A 13,760-nucleotide genomic window follows, 5' to 3' on the forward strand; every position below is an offset into this window, starting at 1 on the left:
AATTGCAACTATATGTTATAGCAAAGCAAAATTGTCTCCCTTTCCCACAATGGTCAACTTCACTTTCATAGAAAAAGCGGTTCTTCTTTGTCTTGTACCTATTTACAATGCCTCCCCACGGGACAGAGTTAGACACCAGGGTCGTTTTTTAACGTGGAGAAAAGGTACAAAAATAAAAAAAAATTGTCTCAGTCGTGAAGGACTGATCCTTCACCGAAAGAGAACAAGAAATGGCAGTGTAGCATCTGAAGAAAGATACTACACTTTGATCTTGGCCAAAAAAGCCAAGAAGAGTAGCATAGACAATGCAAAAATTAAGTTTTGCTCAATTGACAAAATATTTTCAGTTTTCAGAAAAGATTTACCTCCCTTTTGTTACAATTAGAACTTTCCAGTTTCCTTTTTTTGCAAAACTCAATTTTTGCTAATTGTCTTTAAAAAATATTTTTATTAATAATTTTCTACCTTATTGTTTCTCATAATTTTTAGAGATATTTATTACTGCGACATGACAGTTCAGTAGATACCATTACTGTCACTTGAAATTCGATATTTCAATTTTTGAATTTCGCTACAATAACAAAGAAGAACAGAAAAAGCATTAGCATTTTTCTAAGAAAATCGATAACTTTTACCCCCCGCTTTGAATGTAAAAACTTTTGTCATACAATAAAAAATATTTGTAAAAACATCTTTTTACAAATATAATTATGTTCATTTATACATTAAAGTATTTAACAAAATTAGTCCGTAATTTATTAAATTTTGAAGGAAAAATAAAATGACTGATTCATTACTTATTATTGATAATTATATATTACAAAAAAAAAAAAATCTGTTTCAGATTCATGATTCTACAGTTTTCTGTAATCATAAAAAATTTATTCCTCTCTCTTGATATAATAAAATTACTTCCTCTCTCTCGATATAATAAAATTACTTAAACCGTATATGGTTATATCAGACAGTATAGAAATTATTTAAAACCTTGAAAAAAATGCCTTAAAAATTGTGAATTTGAAAGTTGAATGTATTTTTGTGATATAACATACAGGAAGTTTGTTTTTATAAAAAATCTGGAAAATTTGAAACTACACAATTAAGGTGAGTCAAATTTTTTTGTTAAACTTATTTGCTTTCGCTGAGGGCGTAAAGGTTAGGAAACCCATTGAACTGTGACGTGTCAATCTTGTCAGGTTTGTCTCTATAGCTTGAAGCACAATTCAGGTTCAGAATCTAGGGGTTTAGGTTTACCTGACCTTGCCTGACCACCAAGGTGATCGCGACCCAATCAAAACTTCTTGAGCCATCTGAATACTGTGTTATGATCAACCAAGTTTTCACCTTTCATACATCATATGCATTTTGAAGCTCAATTTGAACTCGTACAGCAGCAGATCCCGAATAGAACTATGTTGTATGTTTATGTGTCGTGAGCATATACATGTCAGTACACCATCGTGTTATTAACAATCATGTTATTAACAATCATGTTATTAACAATCATGTTATTAACAATCATGTTATTAACAATCATGTTATTAACAATCAGGTTATTAACAATCAGAGTGCGAGTCACACTTTCAACTACTTCAACAATTATTGAACTGATTTTCATTAAATTTTACCCCTCCCCCACCAAAAAAAAATCTAACTTGGCAACTTAATTAAATAATCAATTTCATTTTATTATAAAAAACTAATTTAAAAAATTTAGAAATTTGATTTACCTTTTTGAAAACGGCCGGTTGAGGAAGTGTGGGTCCAAAGAAAGGTACACCATCACGTGCCGTCACCGCAACCTTAAAAATAATATAATATATAAAAAAAGAGACATATATAGACAAAGACATATAAGTGACAAAACCGAATGGACCAGAATTCTGAAAAAGAAATTTTAATACATTTAATTTTTACATTTTTTTCTTAAGAAAAAAGAAAAAAAAAAATCAAATGTTTTACAAACCATAAAACAAATTTTCTCTATTGGATTAAATAATGTGAATCCAATACCAGGAATAACAAATCAAATTCTAATGATACGCAATCGTCCATAGTGTCACAAACAAACCACTTATCAAGTCCAAAAGAATGCTTGAGGATAAGGGTTAGTGATGGAAATTGGTTAGAAATTGACTATTTAAAATTTAACGGGATGGCTCAACAAGAATTTGTTTAGATTTGCAGACAATCATGTTGTAGTCAGCTGGAAAGCAAGCTAGCAGAACAGAATTCCACAGCCGAGTAGTTCTAAGAAAGAAGCTTTTTTTCATGAAACTTGAGTTTAGATTTAGGCACAGATAGAGAGTGAAGGAAATTGTTGGTAGTGGTTGTAGCTAGACGAATGCTTTTTGTGAAAGTTTAGCAAAGAGGGGACCATCAATTGAAGTTTCGACAAACACTTGCCATGAAAATAAAAGCAGAGACAGGCTAGTGACGCTTCTTCTGCAAGAAAGATTGCAGGGAGGAGAAAAGGGGATCATCAATTAGATTTCGAAACAGATTTTGACCACTGTCAAAGCTGAATAGGGTATTTCGAGTGGTTCTTGCTCAAATGTGGCAACAGTATTCCATTTTAGGACATATTTGGTGCTTATACAGGTAGAGGATTGTGTTTGGAGTAGTATAACTTCTGGAGAAGTAGAATGATACAACCATTTTTCCAGTCACTTTGGCAACAAATTTGATGTAAATCTTCCATTTCAGGTCAAGCAAGAAGCTTGTCCAAGCAGAGTGCTTCTTTGAGACCAGATCTATTCATATCAATTGGGATCAAGTGGGGATCAGAGCATTGGTGGTGAAAAAATAGAAGCTTGAGTTTGGTTGCTTAAAATTAACCAGCCACCTTTTACCCCACTGCACCACGTGCTCAAGGTTGGAGGAGAGTGACTCAGAGGGATCTTGGCATTGTTGGCCTTTGAAGTGTTGCCTGCTTATATGTTAACGAATGAACTTAGAATGTGGTTTGAGAGATCATTGATGAAGATAAGGAAAAGAGTTGGGCCCAGGATGGATCCCTGAGGCATGTCAGCATTGATACTTTCAGCTTCACATTTCTGCCCACTGATGACTACTTGTTTAAAGAGAGAAAAGATTTGATGACTGAGAAAACATTTCCAGATATTCCATTGCTGGAAATCTTGTGAAGTAAACCTTTATGCCTATTAAATGCCTTTGAGATGTCAAAGGCTATTGCTCTAAAGAGTGAACCCCTGTTGATAGATTCCCTGATCCTTTGTGAGATTATAGTCAGTACATCACTCACTGGGTAGAAACCATATTGCTTGTCACTGAGTAGGTTGTTTTTGCTGAGGTGGTTGACAATTTCTCTAACATGGATTCAAGCAGCTTACTTATAATTAGGGCATATTCTTTTCATTGTTTTAACTCTTGAGTATATATATCCTTAAATATCTTATATGTTTTTATATAGACAGATGTGGTTCTCGGTTGATTAAGTGTGTCTAACTGTCGGATATATACAGAGAATGAAAAGAATATTCTATTGTCACAGCCTTACTTATGATGTTCAAAAGAATTGATCTGTACTGAGATGCAGAAGGCCGATCTCCAGTATTTTTAAATATTGAGTAGACTTATGAGGTTCAAGATGTTGAGAAGTATTTCTATTTTAAGCATCAAATGAACAGCTTTGTAAGAATGGGTGCTAGCTCCAGCTGTAGCTTCTTTAATACTATGATTAGAATATTATCAGAGCCGGTTGCTTTACTGGCGTCAAGGTTCTGGATAAATGTGGCATGATGCTCACATTGTTAAGGGTCTTAGGAGAAAATTCAAGAGTTAGGTGGCTCTGATCTTGCACAGTCTCGATAATTGCTGAAAACTCAAAAAATGGAACAAAATACTAATAGAAATTCACGCAATAAATGTCATGGTCTGACACATCAGTGTGTAAAACATCTGCTGAAAACAATATCAATTGTTTCTTATGTGTGTATTGTTTTTTTAATTTTACTGAATATCTGAGATTAATGATCTTAATTGCATTCTATGGGGTGATCCCCCCAAAAAACGGGCCCCAACTCTAATTATAGGCCCCGTTTCTTAGTGTTTTGTCCGAATGAAACTTTGGTTATAACTAGTTTATTATATTAAAAACATCACATCAAAACACTAGGGTCTTTGGCATTTTTTTCTCCGTTCTACAGATGGCCTCCATTTAGCTTTTGTTTTTTTTTTAGTCAGTATAATGTTTATTACTTATCATTTTACTTTTTATTACTTATTTTGTTCTGCATTCATTACAATCTCTTATCTGATGCAGACAGATAGCTTAGATAGTTGAGAAAAGATTTGAAAAAAATTGAAGAAAAGAATGTGTTAGAAATTGTTCATTTCAATTTTTTCCAAGCAATGGAAGGCAAGAGAAATCATTAAAAATCAGGGCTTATCGAGAATTCCCCCGATATTAAAAACAAAAATAAAGATAAATCTGTATGATGTATGTACCTGTGATGGAAAGAAAATATCATATTCCAAAAGTCACGTAAATTAACCAAGTAGATTTTTTTTTCATAAATAAAACAATTTTTAAACGATTAATGAAAATTTGCAGGCATTACAACAAAAATCTAATAAATTTGAATTATTTCCCTTGTTTTGTAAGACTGTTTTTAAGATGCCGGTATGAGACAGTTCCTCCCCACTTAGTTAACCATAGAATTTAACTTTTTTTTTTTATTAAAAATAAAACTACTTGATCAATTTACATGAATTTTAGACTGCAATATTTTACTTCCATTGCAGGTATGTATATCATACAGACTTTTCTTTATTTTTTTACTTTTAATATAGGAGAATTATAAACAAGCAACAAAAAACCCAAACAAATTAGTAAAACAATGGTTTCCATCTCCTCTTTTTTAGTGCATTTCACAATTTGGGTTGTTAACCAATGCAATTGTAGTATTTTTCATTAAATTTTTCAAGAAAGCTGCTGGAATGGTAAACCCAAGAACTATTGGTGTCATTTCAGAGTTGCTTTACCAAGGCTTGGTTATATGGTCTATTCTACTAAATGCATAGAAGTATAGAGGATTGTTGGAGTCATACCTTTCTCAAAGATAGTAAATTATGATGAGGAAGCCATTTTTTAAATTCAAAATAATGAATGTTTTTTTTTGTTCATATTCCTCACCTTGTACGTGACATTATCTGTATTTGGGTTGATGGGTTGAATCACAATATAAGCATGAAGAAAATGGGAAGCTATGACGCCGGGAATAAATGGCGTGTTCTCTTCTTGAAAGACGATGGCGACAATATCATTTCCTATGTGGCGTTTCCGTTGTAACTGGGAAATAAACATAAAAACAGATAAAATGATAAAACTATTTCTAAAACGTGAATTTAAAGAAAAAAAAAAGCATACATTTTTTTAAATCTAACTTGTGTCTAAAAGGTTTAAAATTTGGAGAAATATTATGTCAAATCTTAAAGGAGTTTTTTAACTAAAAAATTTAGAAAAAAAGAATCAATCATTTATGGGAAATAAAAACCGAGAAAAACACGTAATGCTGCACAAAAAAGAATGCACAGCAGAAAACAAAACAAAAAATTATGTATTACAAGTTTTGTGATAGAGATGGAATGCTGGTCTACATTCTGAGGAAGTCTGTTTAATGGAGCGATGTGGACAGAGTAAGTGACCTTTCACATGCTGAATCTAATGGTTGACAGTACAGTTTGTATGTATGACTGCAAAGGCCTTAATATGACATGGGTGAAAAAAGATCACAAAGAGATAGATTTATCACCTTACGTTCATAACTTTATCTGTTAGGCAATCTCCACTGTTCAAGTGTAAGTTGATTTAGAATCAAAACTTATGGAAAAATGCATAATGCCATGTAAAAATAAGTTGTTGGAAAATGAAGTCATGTATGACAATTATATAGAGCCTGAAAACAATGAAGACTTCCTTGAATGTGGACTGTTGGACTGCATTTTAAGGATGGAACTATGACACAGAAAAAATAAACGACTTAATTACCTGTTGAGCTGAACAAACACTAACATTTAAAAACTAAACACGTACAAATGATTATGATTAACTGACAGTTTTTGATGATCAATGCAATGATTATAATCATTGGATAAAAATGTTAAATTTCAATTTTTCTCTAAAATTATTTTTTTTTTACATTTTAAAACTATGAAAAATCAACCACAATATTCATGCAGAACAGAACATCATCACACTGGAAATGTGTTAGAAAATTCCGGGTAACTGACAAATTTCTATAACAGTGGATAGGACATGATTCTTTAAATATGTCTTGGCCTCCTTGCTCTTCAGGTGTTACACCATATGACAACTTCTCATTAAAGCAAAATGTCTGCCATGCAACTGCCAGCATTCAAGATCTAACGTAAACTATCAGAGATGACTAGGTTTATTCTACTGTAAATATAAGATCAGCACCTGGTATTCTTAAATGTAATCCATTTAGTACTGACCTGACTGTATGTCACTGAACTTCAGTATCAATGTTATTATGCATAAATGTTGAATATTTTATGCATGCTACCATTATGGACAACTAATTAGTTTTTATATTACTATCAAATATTTTAGAAAATTTATTATTTTTTATTTGTCTACTAAATACACGAACAATTTCTTCAGGAATATAATAACCTGTTGTGGATCCCCATCCGTGTAAGGTAACAGTGTTGATACGTGGAACATAATTTCATTATCCATGAAATTTGTGTAAATCGAGATATCTCCTGTTTGACCATGTGTTATGTCAAGTCCTCCCCTGAAACTGAAAAGAAAAAGATAAGTTTATTTTAAAAAAATTTCACAATATTTTTCATTCAAATTTCTGAATTTTGAGATAAGGATTGATTATTTGTATTATTTGGATTTTGTTGTCAAACTCGAGAATCTGCATGGAATGGAAGCTTTTATCTAATCCACATGTCTCATGGCTTAGTGGATAAAGTATTTGGTTAAATTCAGTTGTAAAGTAACACCATTCTGGAGGTTGAAGGTTCAATCTGCAGTGCAGATAACACTCAAGATACAATTGCAAATTATTTAGGACTTCTATCCAGTCAGAGCGGATAGAACGAGAGCATTCTACCTCCATGTATTAAATAAAGGGTTTCATCCAAAATTCTGTGCAGATTCCCAAGTTCAACAGAAGGATTCCTGAGTAAGACAAGATAGATGAAAAAGGTTGCAGATTACATCGACTGAAACATTGTAAAAATAACGCTCAAGATGAAAACAATAGTCTGAAGAATCAAAATACGATTTTTTCATTCAATTGTTTGTAAATACAAATTCATTAAACTAAAGTCTTCATCGCATAATTGAAATGGAAACGAAATCTGTAAATTTGCAAAGACATTACAAATAATCATATTTAAAGATCATAATAAACTATTACTTAACCGAAATTAATTTTGAAATAAATGCCTAAGAATAAGTATTTAGTTTGCCACTTATCACTACATAAAAACAACAATTAAGTCTAATGGTTAGAACATAATTAGAATTCATGAATTAAAGTTTGATGCATATAAAATATTAGATTTCACTTATTAAAATTAACAAATCCAAAGTTAACACATTTCGATATTGTGTAAACATAAACCCAGTTCCATCCAACCTTCAAACAAACAGTTTCTGACCAAGTATTCATAGATAATTATGAACAGCCATTTCTCTTTCTTTAATTTGGTCTATTTTCTGATTCATTTACCTCCCCATTAGGACAAAGTTAGACACAAGGTTGGTCTTTAATGTGGAGAAAATCCCGCTCCCTCAAAAAGGGCACTTTGGATTGGAACAAAAATAAAATTAAAGAAATATTACCTGTGTTTGAAGCATTGCACATATTTGAAATTAAGAATTATGTATATACATGAATACATTTGGAAGACTAAAAACAACACATTTTTTTTGGGATATAAATAAATTTATTTGTTTACTTCAAATATTTCAATGGTATACATCCTTGTCAAGGAGTTTTTTTTTTTCCTCTCTCTTTTTCCTGGTCTGCATGGTGTAATTCAGCAAGCGATTGTGTTAGTCCGTAGGTTTGATAACAGTATCCAAAAAAACAGTAATCAGCAGGGTGTCGCGTTAGCTGCACAAAATGAATAATATTTCTTTAATTCATTTTGTGTGGCCAACGCGACAACACCTGTTGATTATTGTTTTTTGAAAATCATACCATTATCATACTATTATTCCTGAATGATCGTGATGATCATCAGCATGTTTGGTTCAACATTTTGCTGGCATGTATTTTACAGCTCTTAAAAACTAACCTATCTCTGGCCAAGTCTTTAGCCCTCTTTCTCTCAAGTCCATTCTTATCACTTCTTCCCATGTTTTGTTTTAGCTTCCTCTGTGAACTGACCCTGCTATTTCAACTGTTCTACATCTACTAACCAAAGAACTCTCATCCATTCTTTCAACGTGATCATACCATTCAAGTCTACTGTTCAGCACACATTTCTCACTACTGTCCACATTTAATCTTCCTTTCAGGTTATCAGAAATAAGCATGTCTTTAAGAATCACCCATCATATCATTTTCATATTTCTCTCCATGCAACACATGTCATCAACCCTCATTTCACTTCCATACATCATTACACTGCATAAACATGTCCAATAGACTCTTCTCTTTGTTGACAGTAGTAATTTCCTGCTGGTTAGTAATGGTAGAAATGACCTGAACTTACTCCGACCACTCCTTACTATTGCAACCACATTAACATCTGCTCAATCCTGTGCTTCAATAGATAAGCTATAAAACTCTAATAAAGTGTCACACAAACCAAATTTATTTTTGTTGTTGTTATAAAGCTCTATCGGAAAAGATATTGAGTCTTTTATATGTATAAAATCTGATTTGATTCTATTTGATTCACTTTGAGAATTCATACCTGATGAACTGAAAGGAAGATTAAATCAGAACATTATATAGAGAGAGGAGTATAGAACAGGAGACTTTGTTGGTTTGGTAACAGTTGACATAACAGGGTCAGTTTGCAGAGGAAAGCAAAATAAATTGTGGAAAGAAATGATAAGGATAAATTTAAGGAAACAGAGATAAATGATGACTTGGTAAGAGTTAGGTTAATTTGGAAGTCAATTTCTAAAAGCTGTTCAACACATGCAAACCTGTAAAACAGACAAACTGATGATGATGATGATGATGATGATGATGATGATGATTAGTGTATGCTAGAATTTGTTCGAAATCTGTGCAACTATTATCAAGAAATAATTTCAGTACAAAATGTTTTTAATGAAAAAATCAAAGAATATGATGAAAAGAACAATGTCCAACTATCAAATCCGTGTTAACTTACCCTGGGAAATCTTTTAATGAAACTCTGTCACCAATAAGATCCAAGAACTCTTTCATTGCATCGCTGTGAGAAACATTTCCAAATAAAGCCTCTTCTTTTGTCTGTTTCCAAAATTTAAAAGAAAATAACAAAATTCAAATCAAAACATTGACTAAAGTACAGCAAATACATCACACATTACTTTTATATTCATCTGTTTCATGTATCAAAATACTTTGTCCTGGATTTATTAAAGTTTGGGGTTTAAAAACATCAGACCTCATCTAGGAACTCAAATCAAAACAATCTCATCCTAGCTCAGTTCAATTAGGTTTGATTGGATATGCATGGTTTTAAAATGTTTATTTGCTTGAATAAGAATCTTCTGTGGGTTTCTTTTTATATAATAGGGATTGTGCCAATATTCTTTGTAGAATTAATGATTTTTATCCAATCATATCAAAGGTTATACAGCATATCGACCTCAATAAGCAATTATTATTATCAGCCAATGAGTACCTCAGATTTGTTGTACATTTCATTTCTCCATTTTTATTTTTTTTTAAATTTTACTCCAACCTGACAAGAACCGTTAGACCAAAGCTAATGCATTAGTATTCTTTACTTCTTTATTCAATTAGATATAAAATAATGATCAACTATATCTATCTTAAGTGTAAAGTCATTTTTGAAATAGAAAAATGTAATTCCAAGCAAAAAGAATAGCAGCATAAATCCAGTTAAAGAAACTTTTCCAAGCAAAGAATTAATTTACCATCAGCAGAAATATAGCGGTTTTCTTATTTTAACATGGAAACACTGGAGAATTCAACAAGACTCAGTTATTTTATAAAGCTGTTCCGACATCTGATCAATTCATTCTTAGCACACATGGTTATAAATAGAATCGGCCAAATTCATGAGGTATACTCTTACATTAAAGCAAAAATATTGCAACAATACAAATTACTTAATACTTAGTTAATTAATGATTGTTTACTCTGGCTTTTTTCCTATGCACACAAAATACATGCTAAAATATTTCTTAGTTTTGGGATTGAGTAGTGTTTAAGAAAACTTTGATTTTAATTGGTTTAATTAGCCGTAACTTGCAACTAATTCATCAAGTGACTCATCCCTTACTTTCTATCATTCTGTCACTGCTGTCACTTTTTCTTCATTTATTAACAGTCAAACGTAATAACAAAAAGAAAGAATAATCCATTATAAGTAAAAGAGAATATCACCAAAGATAGTAATATTATTTAACTCATAACTTGAAAAAGACTAATTTTGGATTTTGTCTTTTTATATTCAACTGGCTTTGTAAACTCACTTTTTCCTGATTCAAACAATCTAAGTAGAGCTAAATGGGTGACCTAATAGACCACATTTATCTAGTATATTTGAAGTCCATCTAATTTATTTCATTTTTTTTCCTTACTAATTTAAATAATTAGTTAAAATGGTTGCTTGCCTGTTTTGTTTTATGGCATATCAATCATTTTTTGGTTATTTAATGCAGAATCAAGTAATTTTTTAAAAAAAATTTTATGTTTGATAAAATATTACATTATATTTGATTAAATATTTAGAAATTCAAAACTTTTTCTTGTACATATTTTGTTCTGTTTTTACAACAAAAAGACTAAAGTACAAATCAAATTACTTACCTGTCCAAACTGTTGATAGATAACACCAAACTTGTATTTACTACACAGCACATGTTCATCATAGGCAACAATTTTTTCAGATGCCTGAGGAAGAAAAATAGAAAACAATGTTATTTTAGTCAGCTCAATAATCCCTTGTGAATAGTTTCTAATTATTATGTTAATAAGAGTGAAACTAGATAACCATCCACAGCGCAATCATATGTCTAAAAGCAAACATACTTGCACACACAAACCAATGATACAAAAATAATAATGACTGGACAACGTATGAACAAAAATGTGACAATATTTAGTGAACACCCATGCATGGAACATCTGAGCTGGTGCATCTACCACTAGTCTCTCCATCTTGGAAAGGATACAAAGAAGAGTTATCAATCTAATAAGTCTCGCACTGTCAGTCAAGTTCCAACCTCTGTCCCATCGCCACAATTTTGCATCCCTGTGCCCGTTTTACAAGTACTTTAATGAAATGTGCCCTGATGGACTTATAGCACTTGTGCCCTCTTGACTAATCTGACAAGCAACAAAATCCCACCTTTTCACTATTGAGGTACCCAGATGCCAGAAAGCCTTCTACTCTAATAGTTTCTTCTCTCGAACTGCTAGACATTGAAATTCCCTCCCTAATTGTACTAAACTGCAGAAGTTTAAATGTAATGTGAACAAACATCCTGCTGCTCAACTCCCTACAGTTCCCTGTTAGACATGATTCCAAATAGTAGTCCCTTACATCCCAAGTGACAATATGCTTTGTTTGGGGTGAAAAACAGTAAAAAATGTCTCCAAAATGATTTGTTCAATATCTGCTGAACTTAAACTGGGCAGTGGATAAACCAAAAGATGACCCGAGTATATCTACTGTTTTACAATGTGAGCTATTATAAATCTCTATTCATTTACCTTCCCACAAGAGCAGAATTAGACACAAGGTCAGTTTTTAATATGGAGAAAATCCAGTTCCCCAAAAAGGGGAAAGCTGAATTGGTACAGAAACAAAAAAAGCCTCAGTCAAGAAGAACTTTTCCTTCACTGACCGAGGACAGAAACGAGAAAGTGTAGTATCAGAACAGATACTATATATTGATCTTAACCAAAAGGCTAATGCCTAGTTTTGAGTGATATTAATTACAATAAGTGTAAGGAAAATAAACTCTTCACAAGAAATAAAGTTTCATTTTGATTTCGGAAATAACATCAGGATAACTCAGACTATTATTTTTATTTTGGATTTTATTTTTGCAATACTTTGACAAATATAATCTTTAAGCTTCTTCCATTTTGTTAAACTTGGTTCATAGTAATATGTTCAGTTTGAAATTCTGTAGAAATTTGTCAGATACAATTCTATTGCAGTCATGAATCCAGACGACTTAACTTTATATATTAGATGACAATAGTGTCTCATACTATTTTAGTGGATTTGTTTTTTAAGATTCAATTTTGATTTTCTAGAATATATGAGAAAATAGTGAAATAAAAATTAACATTTTTATGTTTATTTTCATTAAAAAAACATGCATACAAATGCGTAAATATTATTAGTAGCAGTTGTAGAGTTACTTATCTCTTTTCCAGGGCAGGAAAATGTGACACAAGTGTCAAAAACGAGGATTGAAGAGCCAAACGCCTTAAAGGAAAAGCACTTTGGACTGCAAAAAATGGCTGGGCAGCATTATCTGCATTCCCCAGTAGGGGCATCTCAGATGATTAGCTATAAACTAAACCCTTTTCAAAGAGAGAAGCTGAAGCCTCAGAGGGTGAATCTCCTACAACTGCACAGGACCAGCAATATACTGCAGTCAACAGGGAAAAAAGTCCATTTCAGAAATAGCCGATATGCTGTTAGCTTTGAGACTGAGGAGAAAATAATCCCTGGATCGTCATTTCATATGAAAAATAATCCCTGGATCGTCATTTCATATGAAAAATAATCCCTTGATTGTCATTTCATATGAAAAATATTCCCTGGATCGTCATTTCATATGAAAAATAATCCCTGGATTGTCATTTTATGTGAAAAATAATCCCTGGATCGTCATTTCATATGAAAAATATTCCCTGGGTTGTCATTTCATATGAAAAATAATCCCTGGATTGTCATTTCATTTCATAAAAAAAAAAAAAAAAAAAAAAAAAAAAAAAAAAATCAGAATTTCCAGAATGATGCCCAAATATTTCAATCAAATGAAAAATAAAAATGATTTCATTAAAAGATTTTGTTTTTGAAAACGTTTTTACTTTTAAATTTATTTTTATATGTTCTTTTGTAGAATAAGATATTCTATCTGGTTATTATTATTGAGAAATGATAGCTGAAATCACAATGATTAGAATATCCAAAAATTGTACTGAACTGAACAAAGTTTGTTTTTCATACTTACTCTTGGAGATAAAACAGGATAGAATTTCTCTATGGAAATTTCCTCGCATAAACACTGAAAAGAAAGAAAAAATAAATTTCATCAGCAGAATAAAACAAACTCATATTATCCGTTAAAAACAAAGTAAAACTGACCTCTACCCACAAATAAACTATTGTAAGAATTAGTTAGAGGAACAAGAAGGAAATTTCTCATCCATTCTTTCTAATTGAAATCTCTTAGGTATACAGAATCTTTCCACATAGTTGTCAGATAAATAAAAAGGGAGACATTTTTCTTTTAAGATTTCAAAACATTAAACCTCCTGAACCTCAGCCTTACAGAAAAAAAAAAGAAAATCCTTAGTACATATCTTTCATTT

General features: G+C 31.6%; 1 protein-coding gene across 15 annotated transcripts in view; it reads right to left on the reverse strand.

Annotated features, from left to right (window-relative positions):
- The window catches only part of LOC145261125 (rap1 GTPase-activating protein 1-like), a 1,259,270-nt gene that overhangs the window by 24,698 nt on the left and 1,220,812 nt on the right, over positions 1 to 13,760 (reverse strand). For all 15 annotated transcript variants that reach the window (XM_080119382.1, XM_080119381.1, XM_080119380.1 and 12 more), the window contains 6 exons: positions 13,400 to 13,453; positions 11,013 to 11,096; positions 9,361 to 9,461; positions 6,662 to 6,791; positions 5,159 to 5,314; positions 1,731 to 1,802 (listed from right to left, as the gene is read on the reverse strand). In XM_080119382.1, coding sequence (XP_079975508.1) covers positions 1,731 to 1,802; positions 5,159 to 5,314; positions 6,662 to 6,791; positions 9,361 to 9,461; positions 11,013 to 11,096; positions 13,400 to 13,453 — 597 coding nt within the window. The remainder of the gene's footprint in view (positions 1 to 1,730; positions 1,803 to 5,158; positions 5,315 to 6,661; positions 6,792 to 9,360; positions 9,462 to 11,012; positions 11,097 to 13,399; positions 13,454 to 13,760) is intronic.

The sequence above is a fragment of the Euprymna scolopes genome, chromosome 37 (assembly GCF_053919585.1).
Source record: "Euprymna scolopes isolate OS-2025 chromosome 37, ASM5391958v1, whole genome shotgun sequence".
Taxonomy (NCBI): domain Eukaryota; kingdom Metazoa; phylum Mollusca; class Cephalopoda; order Sepiida; family Sepiolidae; genus Euprymna; species Euprymna scolopes.